Source organism: Erinaceus europaeus, chromosome 6, assembly GCF_950295315.1.
Source record: "Erinaceus europaeus chromosome 6, mEriEur2.1, whole genome shotgun sequence".
NCBI lineage: Eukaryota > Metazoa > Chordata > Mammalia > Eulipotyphla > Erinaceidae > Erinaceus > Erinaceus europaeus.
In genome coordinates this window covers 17,560,279-17,577,218 of record NC_080167.1, presented here as the reverse complement: position 1 = coordinate 17,577,218, position 16,940 = coordinate 17,560,279, and the positions used below count along the sequence as shown (strand labels likewise).

The 16,940-nt window shown below is 62.8% G+C and overlaps 1 protein-coding gene across 17 annotated transcripts in view; it reads left to right on the top strand.

Moving 5' to 3' along the window:
- The window catches only part of NCOR2 (nuclear receptor corepressor 2), a 118,460-nt gene that overhangs the window by 74,512 nt on the left and 27,008 nt on the right, over window positions 1-16,940 (top strand). For 15 of the 17 annotated variants that reach the window (XM_060193276.1, XM_060193290.1, XM_060193289.1 and 12 more), the window contains 7 exons: window positions 955-1,088; window positions 1,886-2,058; window positions 3,124-3,186; window positions 9,743-9,885; window positions 13,761-13,908; window positions 15,336-15,386; window positions 15,693-16,314. In XM_060193276.1, coding sequence (XP_060049259.1) covers window positions 955-1,088; window positions 1,886-2,058; window positions 3,124-3,186; window positions 9,743-9,885; window positions 13,761-13,908; window positions 15,336-15,386; window positions 15,693-16,314 — 1,334 coding nt within the window. The remainder of the gene's footprint in view (window positions 1-954; window positions 1,089-1,885; window positions 2,059-3,123; window positions 3,187-9,742; window positions 9,886-13,760; window positions 13,909-15,335; window positions 15,387-15,692; window positions 16,315-16,940) is intronic. The other 2 variants (XM_060193280.1, XM_060193278.1) reach the window with 2 other exon arrangements.

Below are 16,940 nucleotides of genomic sequence, written 5' to 3'. Positions count from 1 at the left end.
AGGTACCCCAGTCCTTCCCTCACCCCCACAGTGTGCAGAGGGGTCCAGAGGGCTGACTGTCAGGGCCTGGAGCTGTGGCCTGTGGGGTGTGTTTGTTGAGTGAATGATGCTCTTGTGCCGCCCGCCTGCTCCTGGGTGCCGTGAACCCTCACCCTGCTTTCCTGGGGACCCATCACTGGGGGGTGAGCCCCCCCACCCCCCAGACCCTGCCTGGGCATCCCCTTTGCCTGTCAGCACGTCTTTGTTCCTGGAGCTGACCCCACCCCTCCCCTCCATGTGGGGGACTGCTTGCCGTGGGGACAACTCCTCAGAGGCTGGGGTGCTGGCTGGCTAAGGGCCTTGGCACCCCATTGAGGGAGCCGGCAGCAACTTGAGGGTGCTGGAGAGGCTGCCAGACAGCCAGCTGTCCCCCTCTCGCAGATGGGGGAGGGGGTAGAAGCCTGGAGCTTGGAGCAGGTGCAGCTGCAGACTCCGGGGCCCATGGCTCTCTGGGATACTAAGCCCCTGTCCTGCCTCAGTTCCCGCAGGAGAGGGGCCCTGGTGAAGGGCTGCTGTTCTGTGCCCTCCTCGACCACTGGGAGGAGGCCAGAGAGTTGAGCCCCTTTGAACCTGGGGGGGCTGCTCACTTGCTCTTGGCCCTCACCCCCCATGAGGAGTCCATGCCCAGACAGCAAGTGGGGACCCTCAGGCCCTGCCCTCTGGGGGAGCTGGGCTGAGTTCTTTCTGTGTGGGGCGGGGCTGAGGTGCCAGGGGTGTGTCCCCTTCCTCACCTGCCCTGGGCTGGCCCGGGCACCTCCTTCTGGCGTCTGTGTTTGGCGTGGGCCCCGCCAGAGGCCACCCCTCCCCTCCGAGAGAACTTAGGTACTGTCCTCTCAGCTGGGGGTCAGCGCACAGAGAAGTTAAGACCCTCCCTGAGGGGGCCAGGTGCCTCACCCCTTCTCTCCCCCCTGGCAGCAGCAACAGCAGCAGCAGCAGCAGCAGCAGATGCCTCGCAGCAGCCAGGAGGAAAAGGAGGAGAAGGAGAAGGAGAAGGAGGCGGAGAAGGAGGAGAAGCCCGACATGGAGAATGACAAGGAAGAGCTGGTCAAGTGAGGCACAGGGGGTCCCGGGGTGGGGGTGGAGGGATGCCTGCAGACATGGAGGGTGGAGGCATCGCTGCCGCCTGGAGGCTGCTCCCCCCCCCACAGCTGCTCCCCTTCCCCTTCTGCCTTTCCCTCACCCCCACTGGAGTCTGATGGGTCATTTGAGCCATTCTGCTCTCCAGCATTGAAGCATCCAGGACTTTGGAGTTGCTCCTCCGCCCCCTCCTCCCTATCTCCCAGGACGCTGGTGGGGGTGGGGAGGCAGAGCAGAAGCAGGGGAGCAGGGGAGCAGGCCCCGCACCCTGAGGCCTGCCAGGTTGCCTGCCAGGGCCTGGTGGGGGAGGGGGAGGGCGGGCGGCTTGGTGCCAGGCACCTGGCCGCGGCTCAGGAATGTGGCTTCAGAGAACATCTGGCGTCCGGCCGCTCCCCCAGGCCTTCCTGCGAGAAGATGAATGGGGAGGCTGTGGTGATGCATCCCAGGGCGCCACCCCCCCCCGAAACAGGGTATTGGGGTCACACACCCCCTACACCTCCACTAGACTTCCTGCTCACGAAGAGTCCTCACGAAGCACTGTCACCTGGGCCACCAGGCTGTCAGGCCTCCAGGGTGTGCCCCTCCCCGCCTCCACTCAACCCCCACTCCCAGCACCTTCTAGCACCACCCCCCATTCCCTCCCAGCACCATCTAGCTCCTTCCAGCATCTTCCAGAATCTTCTAGCGCCTTCTGGCACTTTATCCCCTGGCTGGAGCAGAGCCGTCCTCTGCAGCTGCCCGCCCTGTCTGTCCCCCCTCTGGCCTGTAGGGAGAAGGCGGACGACACCTCCGGGGAGGACAACGATGAGAAGGAGGCCGTGGCCTCCAAGGGTCGCAAGACTGCCAACAGCCAGGGCCGCCGCAAAGGCCGCATCACGCGCTCCATGGCCAACGAGGCCAACAGCGAGGAGGCCGTCACCCCACAGCAGAGTGCAGAACTGGGTGAGCCACCGTGTGGTGGGGCCCCGGCTCCCCTCAGAGCCTGCGTCGTGGGTTGGTTGGCACCGCACCAGACACCCGGCACCAGGCAGATCTCTGAAAGCCAGGTCTCTGGTTTGGGGTCTGATCTGAAGCTGGAAGATGTGGCCACACGTGGTCACAGGGTGGAGCTGATTGGCGCCTGCCCCTTTCTAGAAGATGCCTGGCCAGCCCGTCTCCCACCTGCCTCAGTGTCCCCCACAGCTGGCAGACTTACCAGGAGGGGAGGGTGGACTTCCAGGGCTGCAGTTCTCAAGGTCGGCCACAGGGGGGCGGCTGGCCATTATCAACTTGGGGACTGCTCTCTGGTCTCGAGGGAATCCCAGTACCTTGTGGCCCCTGACCCCGGGATGTCTTCTGGATGGGTGCTAGTGAGGATGTTACTCTTCTGCTCACAGTGGCCCGCCACCCCTCTCCGGGGTTTTTAAGGGTGCCCATGTCTCCTGGCCCAGCTGGCAGTGGGGGGGTTTGTGCCCCTGTTTCAGAGGCCCTGAGAAGGGACTTGTCCCCACACAGAGTTTATGGGGGTTAAGCCCAGGACACTCCCACAACCTCTGTTGGCTGCCCTTGGTGGCATCAGACTTCTAGAAGCTTCTGTGGCCCCCAAGGTGGCTGCAGGGAAGGACCTGGCTCCCAGCCCGGGGAACTCAGAGCCTGTGACACTCTGGTGATGGCGAGAATGGGGTGATGGAGGTGGGGTGTGACCGCCATCCCACAGAGCAGAGGCCTTCCAGGGTGTGTCACCCTCAGGCTCAGTGGAAGGGAGGCCTGACATCTGGACACAGAAGGGGGGTGCCCTGAGCCCCTGTGATGCCCCCAGCCTGGGCTCAGACGAGCCCCTACCCCGCTCCCAGCCAGGGCCCGTGGGGCCAGCCATCCAGTCAGGCTGTGGTGACCCCAACTCCCCATCTGCCCTGTGGGATAACTGCTGAGTCCCAGCTCACGGGATGTGAGGAGCCTGGACCTGGGTTTGAGGGCTGCTGGCACAGTGCCCCCTCCCCGCTGCCAATGCACCCGCCTCCTTCGCAGCCTCCATGGAGATGAATGAGAGCTCACGCTGGACGGAGGAGGAGATGGAGACGGCCAAGAGAGGTGAGGCCCGCTGCCCAGACACCCAAGCTTCCCCCGGTGCCTGAGGTCTCCATGGGGCAGCTCTGGCCCCTGGGGCTGGGGCTGGGTGGGCCTGTGGGTGGCCAGGGCTGGGGTGCTGAGTGTTTCTGCCACATTCGCCCTGTGGTTTCACTGTGTTAGAACCCAAGTGTTCCTGCTCAGAATTCCTTTGGGCTAAACTCAGTTTAGCCCATGGGCGTCAGGGGAATGGGGCTCAGGGACCTCAAGAGCATTCGTGCTGTGGCTCATGTCACCTGGTTCTGGAATGTTCTGTCCCCCCAGGGGCGTTCTTCCTGCCCCCATGCGCTTGCTGTTCCCACCCCTCAAGGACTCTGTGGACGAAGTAGTTTTAGGTGCCTGGATCCTCTCTGTATTCCCTCGCTTGGGCCCTGAGACAGCATGTCAGCCTTTTGCCCCCTTCTCAGGGCTGTGTTATGTCTTGCTGTGTGGACCTAAGATACGCCTTCTTATGACACGTGTCCTCCCCCCTCGCTTGCTTATGTGTGGGGTGACCCTGAGGGAACACAGCCCGCAGCCCCTGTGTGTGGCCCCGGTGGCCCCTGGTGCCCTCTCTGTGGGCATTGGTGGCCGCTGTCTATCCCCAGGAGGAGTAGCACCAGGCCTCAGTCACTGTGGGGGTTGGCTGCCTCCTCATTTGCCCCCCACCATCTGCAGGCAGCGGTGACCTCATCCAGGCCCCGCTGAGGGGCCCTGTGCCACCTGCCATCACTCACAGCAGCAGGGCTGTGGGCATGTGTTCCAGGCATGGGGAGATTCTGTGTAGTGCCCCCCTTGCGCCCGTGTGGGGGACAGGCATGCTACTGAGCCTGGGTGTCCTTCCTGACCCCTGCCCCTAGGGAGCTCAGCCCTCCCCACTTCTCAGTGCCTCAGTTTCCCGTCTGGACAGGCTGAAGTGGCAGGCTGCATCCTCTCCCAGCCTGGGGACTGGCAGCCTGCCACCAGGTGCCCCAATCACATCCCTGCTTCTGGGGAGATGGAAAGGGGGCGGTGTCTTCATAAGCCTGGGCAGCTGCCATGGCGGAGTTTAGGGAAGGTGGCAGCAGGGCCAGGGAGTCGATGGCCTCAGGCTATGTCCCTGGGTGCCACCCTACTTCCTGGGCCCAGCTTCTCCCTCCCTGAGGCCTAAGCCCAGCCCCCAGCCCCCCAGCCAGGCCACCCTCAGGAAGGTGTGGGGCTCGCCACTGGCTGAGGGCATCTGAGATGCAGAGCGGGGGTTGCAGGTGGAACCACATCACAAGTGACACTCTGCGGTGCCCTCCAGCCAGAAACAACTGCTCCAGGCTCTGCCTGGCTGAGCCACCCCAGGGGCAGGCACTCCATTCATCCCTTTAGTCCTGGCCAGAAATCAAGGACTAGAGAGGTTACGTGTGTCGCCCAGGGTCACACAGTTGGTGGGGAGCTGGAGTCCAGGCACTGTTCCTGGGTGAGCTAGCCGGCAGACGCTGTGATTTCTGAGTACTCTAGCAGCAGCAGCAGCAGTAAGGGCACGTGCAAAGGCCCTGAGGCTTGCAGCATGACCATACATGATGCCGCTGACCCAGAGACTTGGGGAGACCCAGGGTGCACGGGGCCTGGGCTTCACCAGCTTTGGGGCAGAATTGAGAGGGGGCCGTGGACCTGCCGGCTGTGGGGTTCAGGGTGGACTGAGCGTGAGCAGGTGTCACCTCAGGGAGCTGGCCGTGGACCCCACCCTGAGCCACACCACTGGGAGAGGCTGGCGGGGGCACCAGCTCTGCATCCCCCGGGGCTCAGACGCCCCACTCAGTGGGGACCCTGCTACCAGCTCCCCCCTGGGACCCCTTTCCTGGATGGTGCTGGCTTGGAGGACTCCACTCTCCTTCCAGGCCATCTTGGAGAGAGGCCTCAAGGGGCCTGTGCAGGGAGGGTGGGGGGAGCTGGACCCCAGGACCCAGCCAGCCCCTCTGCCCAGGCTGTGCACAGCTGCCTCTACAGGTGTGGGAGCATTACCCACCACACCCCACAATGCCCACCTGCACACTGGAGTGTTGCCTGATTAGTTTCTCGGAGTGCGAAGGTCTTGGGCTGGGAGGGGCTCCCCAGCCAGGAGGTTCAGGAGACACTCCTCATTCACCTCTCACAAATCCCCAGTCAGAGCTTCACAGGGACTGGAACACAGCTTGGGGACCAAGGGGGTCTCATGTGCCACCTGTGGGTGCAGGCAGAGAGGCCACTCTGGTGGGGAGCAGACGTGGGCAGTAGGAAGAGACCTTGGGGGCCGGTAGGACAGGAGACTGAGAGCTGTCCCCATGGGACGTCCCCTCTAGCTCATGAAGAGGAGACAGCCCTTTCTGGCATCTCTGCTTTGAATGCAGCAGGCATCATGGGTCCAGGCCTGAGGCTGCCTGGCCAGACCCACCAGGTGCTGGGGAACCTCCTTGGGCAGGGGACACCCCCCAATGCCCTGCAACTGGGTGGTGGGGGCTGCACTGAGGACCGAGCTGCTGTTGGGAGCTGGACACTTGGTTTTGCAATGCCCACTACCCCATTCCAAGAAGCCTGGCTCCATCTGTCCAGGGAGGAAAGGGGGGGGGGGGGCTCCTGGGTGGTGGGCCTGGCTGGGGTGTGGTTCCTGGAATAGGATCCAGGTTTCCAGGGAGAGCAGCTGCCACATCCCCGTGTATGCATGGGGGTGGTGACTTGACTGCAGGTGTCAACTGGGGACAGGCTGGGGGGACAGCAGCTACTCTTGGGGGACCCGGGGAGGGATGTTGGGCAGGACAGAGACAGTGGTGGGGCACAACAGGTCAGGGCTCCCACAAAAATACGCCCCCCCCAGGTCTCCCTCAGTGGCTGGGAACACCCCTGGGGGTCACCATGCTGCGGCCCATGGCTGAGGCCCTCCTGCTCCTTCACCTCGATCCGCAGCAAGCCGTGACTCAGACCCGCTGGCCCCGCTTCCTGTCTCACTCAATTTCACTTCCTACTTATGCTCCCCGGCTCCTCAGAACGAAACTCTTTCCTTAGAAATCAGAAGTAGGGCCGGGCTGCCGACCACAGGGGTGTCTGGGCCGGCATGTTGGGGGTGCACCCCCACCCCCACCACATACATCTTTGATGCCAGACCCTGGGTCAGTTTCTCTCTCCAGGTGGCCATGGGGTGCCCTGAACCCCCGAATTCAGGTTGTGACTGTTTTGGGAAAGTGATTAGTGCTGTGGGGGGATTACAGACCCATGGGTTGCAGCTGGCAGGGTCCCCAGGAGATAGTGCAGGGCTGAAGCCAGACTGGGTCTCAGGGTGAGCAGGGGTGCCCCAGGCTGGCCGTGGGGGGTGCCTGGTTAGTCACAGGGAGGTTTCCCTCCCAGAAAGACTTGGGCTCAGGTGCAGGGATCTGGCTCTGGCTGGGGACCTCAAGGCCCGGGCTCTTAGGGCAACCGGCTGGTTGGTGACCCTAGAGCTGCAGAGACACCTGGGGCCTACCCGCTTCCTACTCCAAAGTTCAGCCCGGTTAACTTTCAACCTCGTGGGAGTGGTGGGATGTCTGTGGCAGGTGTTTCTGGGGACAGACGGTGACGTTGTCGGGAAGAGGCAGGGATGAGGCACCAGGCCCTGTGCTCTCGGGAGGCAGAGGCCTGGGGGGGGCCTCTCCTCCTCCCCCAGCCTGAACACTGGGTCTCCTAAGTGCCAGCATCCCAGTGCTCAGCCTGCCCTGCCCCCCTTCCCTGCCCCCCCAGAATCTGTCCGCTGCCCTGCTAGTGAGCGCCAGGCAGGCAGGCCAGGCTGGCGGGCGGGGGACAGACTGCAGGTGTGGGGGGCGGGCAGGCGCGGGGTGACAGCGGAAGGAGCTGCGTGCTCTGCGGGAGGCGGGGAGGCGGGAGGCGCTGTTTTTCTGAGCCCTCGTCTGTGCTGCTGACGCTGCCGCCTCGGTGGAGGGAGGAGGAGGGAGGAGGAGGGAGCCGGCCCCCGCCCCTTCCCAACCTGGGCGCCCGCCCCGCCGGCGTCTGGAGGTCACTCAGCCCTGCCTCAGCTCGCTCCTGGGGCAGGCAGAGGAGAGCCAGCACCCGGCTGGGACACTGGGGGTCCCCCCCCACCCCGCTGAGCGCCTGTCCCCAGCACCTGGAGGACCCACACCCGGGTACCCTGCACACGCCTGGCACGGGCGGCAGGCACACCTGACTGAAGGAGGGGACCTGGGGACAGCAGCCCTGGGCAGGCCACGCGGGCCACCGGCCACCACGGAGCTGCTTCCCTGCCCCTGCTCTGCCCACCCCTCCTCCTTTCTACCTCCCCCTTCCCCTCCCTTCCCTCCTCCCTCCTTTCCCCACCCTCCTTTCTCTCCTCCCCCTCCCTCTTCCCCCGCCTCTCCCTCCTCCCTCTTCCCTTTCCCTCCTCCCTCCGCCTTGGCGGTGAGGCCGTGAGGCAGAGCTAGCAGACGCCAGCAGAGCCCGTTGCTCCCGGGAGCATCCTCCCAGCCCTATGTTTCCGGAAAACTTGGCCGAGGGGGAGACGCACATGACAGGATGTGAGTGGCTCTGGGTGGGGGGCAGGAGGGGGCTGGGAGCCGGTGCCGAGTAGCTGTCAGGGACGGGTGGGGGGCTCTGGAGTTCTGCCCCTGCGAGGACACCCCTTTTCCTGCCCCCCTTCCTCTGCCTTTCTGGCTCCCCTTCGGGAAGGAAGTCTATGCTTCTTGGGGTGCGCTTAGCACGTGCTGGGAGGGGGCTCTCCAGAGACTGGTGTGAAGGGGTGTCTGCTGGTTTCAAGCCCCGGGTCCTCAAGGTTTGGGGGGGTGTCTAAATGCTTCTCCTTGGTGCAGCCTGCTCAGTCTGTGGTGCCTGAAACAGGGAGCTGGTGCAGTACCCCCTTCCCCCTTATAGTCCCTGCCTTCACAGTTGGCCCCCAGCCCTTTACACAGGGAAACTAAGGCCCCATAGAGGGGCAGCTCAACCCAGAGACACCCCCTCCAGGCAGGGCTGGAGGCTCATGATTGCTTCCAGCCAGGCTTGGCACCCTCCCCCAGTGGGAGCCCCCCTTAGCCACACACTGAGTTTGGAGACATCCCACTCCTGGGGCTGGGTCCCCCTCCCCCCAGGGGAGCAGGCCCAGATGGGAGACCCACCCCCTCCCGCCGGTTCCGGCCGGCATGTTTGCCTGGGCGCTTGGCCCGGCTAGGGAAATATAAATAAACGCGTGTCCTGTCCCAGCGTCCTCCGCCAGCTCCGTAGAAGTGACAGCTGCTGCTGGCGCAGGCGGAGGGGAAGGTCAGGGGCCAGGTTACACTTGATCCCACGCCCGGCCCGCCCCCTGTCCTTGAGGAACCCCAGGAGCTGGGAGCCACGTGGCCTCTGAGGGGAGCAGGTGGCCTGTCCAGCCAGTGCTGCCTGCCACAGGGTCCCGTGTGAGGGGCAGAGGGCCCCTCCCCATCCCCATCTTCCATCTGCAGGGACAGTGAGGATGAGAGGCAGGACACCAAGTTCTGGAGAGTTCTGCAGGCTTTGGGCCACTTGGTGGTGTGGTGGGAGGGTGAGGTGGATGGAGGGGGCTAGCTGCTGTTAGTATTCTTCTGTTTTATTCTGGCTTGAGGACTGTGTGGAGAGCCTTTGACAGACATATGTATGATTGAATGACTGACTAACTGAATGAATGAATGAGTGAGTGAATAAAGTACAGACTGCAATCCTCAGGGGCTCCTACACTCCTGTAGAAGGTTCCCTGTGACTACAAACCCCCCCCCCCCCAAGTTGCTCAGGTTCACAGCTTGATTGAATTTGAAGGAAATGGCCTCAGAACCCGTTCAGGGAAACTGTGCTGGTTGTTACAGCTGAGCTTTGGGGCTCCGGGAAGGCTGTTCCCAGCAGTGGGAAGGATCATGGGGCACCCGGAGCCCCGACATCCACCCTGCACCCCACACCTGTTCTGTAGGCCCTCTGCCGGGCACGCCAGAATCCCGGGGACAGATGGTCCTCACCGGGGCCTGGGGCTCCGAGCTGGGGTTCCTGGTGGTGAAAGCAGATGGGGGGGGGGAGGAGGGGTGCTTGCTTAGGTTCAAGTGGGGTTGGCCTTCATCCTGCCATTTCCTGGGGTCTGTCTCCATGTCACGAGGCTGTGAAGAGCTCGCAGAGATTGGGGGCTGTGTTTTTTGGGGGGCAGGCAGATGCTGCCCTCCCCCCCAGCTCCTAAGCCAGCACTCAGGTCCTTGAATGCAGCTGCTAAGTTGCCCATGGTGGGGGGGGGGGGATTCGGACTCCTGGGGTGCAGCAGTGAACTTGAGTGCAGAGAGGCCCAGCCCACCCCCACCCCAGCCCTGCTCACGCGTCCACGCCTTCCTCCCTGTTCTGCACACCGGCCGGAAGATGCGTCTCTCGGGGCCACGCGCAGCTGTGAGCCTTGTCAGCCCAGGGTCACGACAGCCGTGGGGTAGGGAGGGGGTGCCGAAGCCTGTACCCCCACCTTGAAGGGCCGTGGGTGGGCTGCCCCTAGGCTGAGTGACCTGCTGTCTGACCATGGTCCTGGTCAGGCACACCCCGCCCCCCGACTTGTCCTGACATCCCTCTCCCGCAGGCCTCCTGGAGCACGGCCGGAACTGGTCGGCCATCGCCCGCATGGTGGGCTCCAAGACCGTGTCACAGTGTAAGAATTTCTATTTCAACTACAAGAAGCGCCAAAACCTGGACGAGATCCTGCAGCAGCACAAACTCAAGATGGTGAGTCCCCACCTGCCCTCCTGCCCACTGCCTCCTGGGGGCCCTCCAGGCTGCCAAGCACAGAACCTCCTCCACCGCACTTCAGAACAGCCCCATCTCCCCTCCAGGGTGCCTCACTGCCCACTCCTCCACGCACCTATCCTCAGGGTCTTTGGAGCCCCGGGGGAATGGAGGAAGGGGGGCAGGCTGGGGGGCCATGCACTGACTCCCAGAGGACTTGCGGCTGGCTGCCAGCACTTTGGAATGACCAGGGGCAGATGAATCCTAAATGTTCCTCACCCCCACATGACTTCATAGTCTTGGGGCTGGGAGAGGGAAGTCAGGCCCACCCCGCCTACCCCCCCACCCAAACACCAAGGGCAGGCTGGCTGAGCAGGGTGGGCTCTCAGGAGAGCTGCTTCCTCCATGGCTGTGAGCTGGAGCTGCAGCCTCCTGGGAACCCCACTCTCTCCCTCACCCCTCTCCCTCCCTCCCCCCCCCCTTTTGACACATAGGTGGGCACAGTCCCCAGCTCAGATCTGGGAACTTGAAGCTCATCTTGGTTCCTAAGCTGCTAAATTGAGGTCTGAACCCCTAACTATGATGAGTCTCCCCTTCCCTGATCTTCATCCCCGATCGTCGTCACCTGGTCCCTGCTATGTAAGAGGGTAGCAGGGGGCACATAGCCTCCCACCCACCCCGCAGCCCTGTGCCCCCCAGGTCTCCCAGGCTGGGTACCACCGTTGCTGGGTTCTGGCATGCGTGGTGCTGAAGCCCAGAGAGGGTGAGCAGGCCGCCCAGGGCACAGTGAAGTGGATTAGTGGTGTGTGTGTGGCGTTGGGGGGGAGGACTCAGCCTTCCTGGAAAACCCTGTGGGGATGGGACACTGCCCCTGTGTGAGGGCGCTCGGCCACTCGGCAGTGGGAACACCCGTGTCACACTCATTAGACCCCCCCCCCCCCAGGCAGAGTGCCAGCTAGAATCAAGGGGTCTTTCCTGCTCCTCTGAGCTCTTGGGCCCCCCTACATTTGAGGGCATATGTTGGGGGATCAGAGGCCCAGCAAACTTGGGGGGGGGCATGGGCTCCTCTGCTTCAGCACCCTGTCAAGTGGAAGCCCTGCGTTGAGAGCTGCAGCCCTGAGGCTGCCCCTCACTTCCCCCGCGCCTGTTATGCCATGTCCTGTCCTGCTCGGATGCCCCTGCCACCTCCTGGGGAGTGGCTGTGTGTGGGTCCAGGGGTGTTCCAGACTTGCCCTCCTGCCCCATGAGCTTGGGCCGGGGACTGGGTTTCCTGGGGGACAGCAGGTATGGCCTCTGTGGACACTGGTGGTGGCGGCAAGGCCCTGCAGGCAGGCTGTGACCGGAACAGCTGTGTCCCTTGTTCTGTTACTTAGGTCTGGTCTGGATTCATTCATTGATTCATTCATTTATTCATTGAGGGAGGTGGAGCAGGGCTGGGCCTGGTGGCTTCACTCCCAGCTCTGTCACTGATGATGCCCTCAGGGGCTTGGCCCCACATTCTGCACCTCAGTTTCCTCCTCTGTGAATTGCCCCCCACTCCCGGACCCTCACTTGTGGGTGATGTCAGACCTTAGCACAGTGCTCAGTGTCCACCTCGTGCCAGGGTGCACCTGTGAGCGTAGTGGATGGCTGAGAGCCCTCCGGGAGCCAGGGGGTCCCCACTGGGGCAGGGTACCTGGTCCCTGTGGTCTAGGCTGGGACTGTGGTGGTGGTGGGCAGCCCCCTGAGATGGCCACCAGGACCCCCCACTCCTCAGGTGTGAGGGGAGGCCTCTAGGGGTAGGGGAGCAGGGAACCCCTATTCTCACTTGGGCAGCTGGGGTGAGTCTAGCTGGGGGCCGAGTGAGGGGTGACTTGGGGTGCCTGGTCTTCCCTCCTCCCTGAGTTCACCTGTAGACCGCAGTAGGCAGATCTGGGGACCCGATGCAGAAGCCGCCATCCCCCCACCCCAGCATCGACCGCCACAGTGTGAGAGGTGACTTCCCCTCACCGGTGTCTGTGAGCTGACCCCCAGATGCCACTGAACTGGCCAACTTGCTCTGCCTCCCCCAGCCCTCAAGCTCTGGGAGGAGGAGCAGGGGGAAGTCATGTCCCTATGCTCACTCTCTCCCCAAGTCACAAAGGCTTGTCCCCCTAGACCCACGTGAGAAAGAGCCAGGGAAGCCAGGGCACCCGGGGGTACCCCCACTTGCCTGTGTCCCAGCTTGGTGGGCAGGTGGTGGTTATATAACATGGGCTCCAGCCTCAGTTCTGCCCTCCTGGCCCAACGTGGCCTTGCTCTCCCACCCATGGATCAGTGGAGTTCTTCTTCTAGCGTTTGCCCTTCTTCCGTAGCCAGTCAACAGCATCAGGTTGAGCCTGATGTAAAGTTTCAAGACCTCCTTTGAATCTGGAGAGGTGGCAGTCGTTGACTATGTGGGTCATAGTCTGTCTGTAGCCGCAGGGGCAGTTCGGGTCGTCTCTGGAGTAATCAGGGACAACTCCCTGGAGGAGGTGCTGTCTCAGCACAGTGCCCAGCATACTCTTCCACATCCATGTGGTGCTTGAGTAGAGAGACATGTGTGTTTGGAGGGGAGGGGGAGGGCTAGGGTTCTGTTTCAGGGGCTTGGGGGAACCCCATGGAGAAACTGTGGTCAGGAGCAGCCTGCTGTCTCTGGGTGCTTGGCACACAGCAAGTGCTCAGCACTGTAGGGGCCAGGTGTGAGGCCTTGTGCAGTTCCTAGGGCACAGGCTGTCTGTCCCCAGTGCCGGGTGCTGAGGGAGGGATGTTCCGGCACTGACATCATCCTCGCTCAGCTGGCCGGGGAGTCCTCCCACAGGGACCCCATCCCAGCCCCGAGAGTCCCTGTTGGCCAGAAATAGATTGGGGAAGAAGGGGAGCCCTTGGCCGCACCCACAGAAGCCACACAGCCTTCTCGAAGCCCGTGGCCCTGGCAAAGGGAGGAGCTGGGTTTGGGGTTTGGGGCTGGGGGGGCTGGGTGTCCCCTACAGGGGTGGGGCTATGGCCCTCTGACTGGTGGCTGGGACAGGGCCCTGACTGATGAGCTCAGGGGCGTGTGGCGGTTGGAAGGGACCCCCTTCCGCTCAGGAAGAAGGAGGGACAGGAAGCAACCTTTCTCCTGCCTGGGCTGGGTGGGGCTCGGGGTCTCCCAGCCTCCACCCTGGGGTGTCTTTCCTGCAGGGTTTGGGACACCGGCATTTTTGTGTGAAGCGTGTTTTTCTCTCAGAATTATGGCTCCCCAGCTTCTGGCAGTGGCCCGCACACCTCCAGGGCCCCTCTTAGGATCAATCCGCCCTTGCCAGCTGCCTCTGGTCACCTTGAGGTTTCGGCCAGCTCCACACTCCCAGCTGTGCCGGCTGTGTACACACCTCACGCCTGATTCTCTCTGTTGTTCAGTGTGTCTGTCAGTGAATGCTCTCAGAGTCCTGGCTGGGTGGGGTGCAGGCCGATAGTCCAAGGACAGCGGCATCTGTGCTTGAGCCCCAGGATGAGCCCATGGGGAAGTGAAAGAGGCCCCTCTGCTCTGGACATGCTCTGTGGGCCCTTCCTGGTCAGGGGTGCCTGTTGGGCACACAGGAGGTGGTTGGGGGGGCATTCTCTCATTCATTCATGAGGTCTGGCAGGTCCTTCCTGCCAGACTGGAGGGCCAGTCCTTGCTCCAGTCAGGATAGTTAGAGAGCCCAGAGCAATCATGCTGAGCTCTCAAGCAGAGGCGTCCTTCCTCACCTGGTCCACCTGGTGGCACCTTGCAGGCATCCCAGACATGAGGGGAAGGAAAGCTTGCACTACCCACTAAGGTCAGACTGCTGGCCCTACCACCATGGTGAGAGTCCCCCGGCCTGACCCTGAGGCCCCGCTGTCACCCCATTCCCCAGGAGAAGGAGAGGAACGCACGGAGGAAAAAGAAGAAAGCACCGGCCACCGCCAGCGAGGAGACTGCCTTCCCGCCCGTGGTGGAGGACGAGGAGATGGAGGCTTCGGGCGCCAGCGGGAATGAGGAGGAGATGGCGGAGGAGGCCGACGGTGAGCATGGTGGGCGGTGGGGCCTCTCCTGAGTGTCCCCAGCTCAGCTCCCAGGCTGCAAGCTGGAGCTTCATGGTGCTAATGGTGGTGCCGCTGATGAGATGGTGGATAGGGGCAGGTGGAGATGCACCTGGCTGAGCGCATGTAACAATGCACAGGGATCCAGGTTTGAGCCCCTGGTCCCCACCTGCAGGGGAAAAGCTTTGTGAATGATGAAGCAGGGCTGCAGGTGTCTCTCTTTTTCTCCCTCTCCCCTCTCAGTTTCTGACTTATTTATTTATGAGAAAGGTAGGAGGAGAGAAAGAACCGAACACACTCTGGTACATGTGCTGCTGGGGATCGAACTCAAGACGTCATGCTTGAGAGTCCAAAGCTTTATCACTGCGCCACCTCCTGGACCACCCAGACCATGATTTCTGATGGTTTCTATCCAATAAATAAGATTTAAAAAATTAATTAAAAATGTAAACAAAAGAGAGAGATGGAGATAGTGGTGGAGATGGTGGTGGAGGTGGAGATGGTAGTGGAGATGATGGTGGAGATGGTGGTGAAGGTGAAGGTGGAGATGGTGGTGGAGATGACAGTGGAGGTGATGGTGGTGGAGGTGGAGATGGTGGTGGTAGAGATGGTGGTGGAGGTGGTGGTGGAGATGATTATGGCCTGTGCCTCCCAGAGGACAGCGGTTTTGGAGGGTCCTGCCTGAGGTCTGAGATGGGACACTCGGGCTGTCGCAGGGCTGCCATGACCACACCACACGGACTGTGTAACTGTCCGTGGACAGGACCAGGACTGGGGTAGGACTAGCTTGAGGCCTGGGTTGCTTCCGTGGAACCTTCTAGAAAAGCCAGCTAGAAGCTGCAGACCTCAGGGGCTGCTCCTGTCCAGGGCTGGAGGAAGGAGCGTTGGTGGCAGGCTTACTCCAGCTTTGGGGTCTGAAGGGGAGACGGGGAGGGGCAGGAGGCATGGTGGCTTGGGGTGCCAGGGCCAGCTGTCTTGCATCTGTCAGTGTGATCTAGAGCCATACACAGCCTCTTTGTGCCTGCCTCAGTTTCCTTGTCTGCAGCTGGTTGAGGGTAAAAGAGCCAGTGGGAATGCTGCACCCCAGAATAAGTCCTGTGCTGCTGCTCCTGGGGTCGTGGTGCCGGGAGCAGGCGGGGCCCTTCCCAAGGGCTCCACAACCTGCTGGGTTGGCACCGCTTGCGTGAACGGCAGTGGGCAGCTCCCAAGGGCTCTCTCAGCCAGACCCTCCTCTGAGGCCGACACCCTGGGGGTGGGGTGGGGCTGGAGAAGGCCAGAGGCTTGTCTCCCCCAAACTCCCTTGGGAGGGATGGGCTGCTGGCTCCCAGGCCCTGGGGGAGGGGGGGTTCAGAGCCACGGCCCCCATGGCCCACCGCACCTCACCCTGCCTGCCTTCCTCTTTCTTCCAGCCTTGCACGCCCCAGGGGGCGAGGTGCCCAGAGGGGAGAGCAGCGGCCCAGGTATGAGCTCGGCCAGCTGGGGTGGGTGGGGGGTGTCCCCAAGTTCCCCACCCTCTTGAGGGCAGTTCTGGTGAGAATGTGGAATACCCCAGATCCTATTCCTACTCCTGGCCACCCTGAGTCAGGATCAGGGTTGGGCTGGAGCCCCGATGGGATGCCTGCAACCTTCTCAACACCACCCTCTGTTGGGGTGCTGGCTCCAGGAGGCTGCTGAGAGGGGGGCGCAGGGACCTTTGCAGAGCTCAGGGTGGGGACTTTTATCCCCTCACCCCTCACGCTCCTCCTCACCTTTCCTCTCCCCTGCAGCCGCCGTCAACAACAGCTCAGACACCGAGAGCGTTCCGTCCCCCCACACGGAGGCCACTAAGGACACGGGACAGAATGGGCCCAAACCCACACCTACCCCCAGCACCGACCCACCTCCCCCAGAACCACCAACGCCCCCTCCAGAGGATGCCACGACCCCCATCGAGCCAGCTCCAGCTCTCCCCGAAGCTGCCAGCCCCCCTACGCCCCCACCGGCCCCCCCCTCACCCGCCATACCTCCTCCTCTGGTCCCCAAGGAGGAGGAGGAAGAGGCTGTGGTGGCCCCCCTAGTGGGGGAGAGTGAGGAACAGAAGCCCCCTGCTGCCCCCCAAGAGCCAGTGCTGGACATGAGCAAGACTGAGGAGACGGGGGAGGCGCCCCCCAGCACACCTGTGAAGAGCGAGTGTAAGGAGGAGGCTGCGGAGGGGGGCTCCGACACGGGCCTGGGGGCCATGGAGGCCAGAGCCCAGCCCACCCCCGAGGTGACTCTCAAGGTGGAGAAGAAGGAGGGTGTCAGCAAGGCCCCCCCGGCCAAGGGCTCCGGCGCCCCCCAGGACAGTGACTCGAGTGCCACCTGTAGTGCCGATGAGGTGGATGAGCCTGAGGGTGGTGACAAGAGCAGGTGAGCGCGGGACTCGCACATGAGGGGCCCTGGGCACACCTGGGGGCGAGTGTCTCCGGCTGCAGCAGGTGCCAGCGGCCCAGGGCTGGCCTCAGAAAATGCCACAAGCCGGGGGCAGGAGTCCCATGTCTCGGGGTCCCACGGCCAGGTTACCTGAAAGGCTCCCTCCTGCCAGCACTCCTTGGCTTGTAGCAACATCCGTGTGGTGCGTCTGCCTCTTTATTCTTACAAGGAGCCTTTAGCCTTCCATGGAGCCCAGTCCCCTCTGCAAAGAGCCGATTTCCAAGGTTTCCTTCTTAGGGTTTCCTCGGTTTGGATGTAGTTTGGAAAGGGCAGGTGCACAGGACGGAGTGAGACGAATCTGGCTGGCCATGGTGCTTTGCTTTGGGTGGGCGAGGAGGCTGCAGAGCCAGAGTTAGTGTGTTCAGGTGCCGCAGGCTGGGCTCTGAGAGGTGACAGAGGTCTGCCATGCTGGTGACCATGCAGACCCACAAAGGGCCAGAGCCAGGGGTTCCCACTCCCTCATGCCAGGCCGAGGGGCTGTTTGTCCACTGTTCCTGTTTTGACTTAAAGCAGCTCGGTCTGCTCTCTGCCTGCTGGCATCTCTCCAGAGTCTGGGCCAGAGC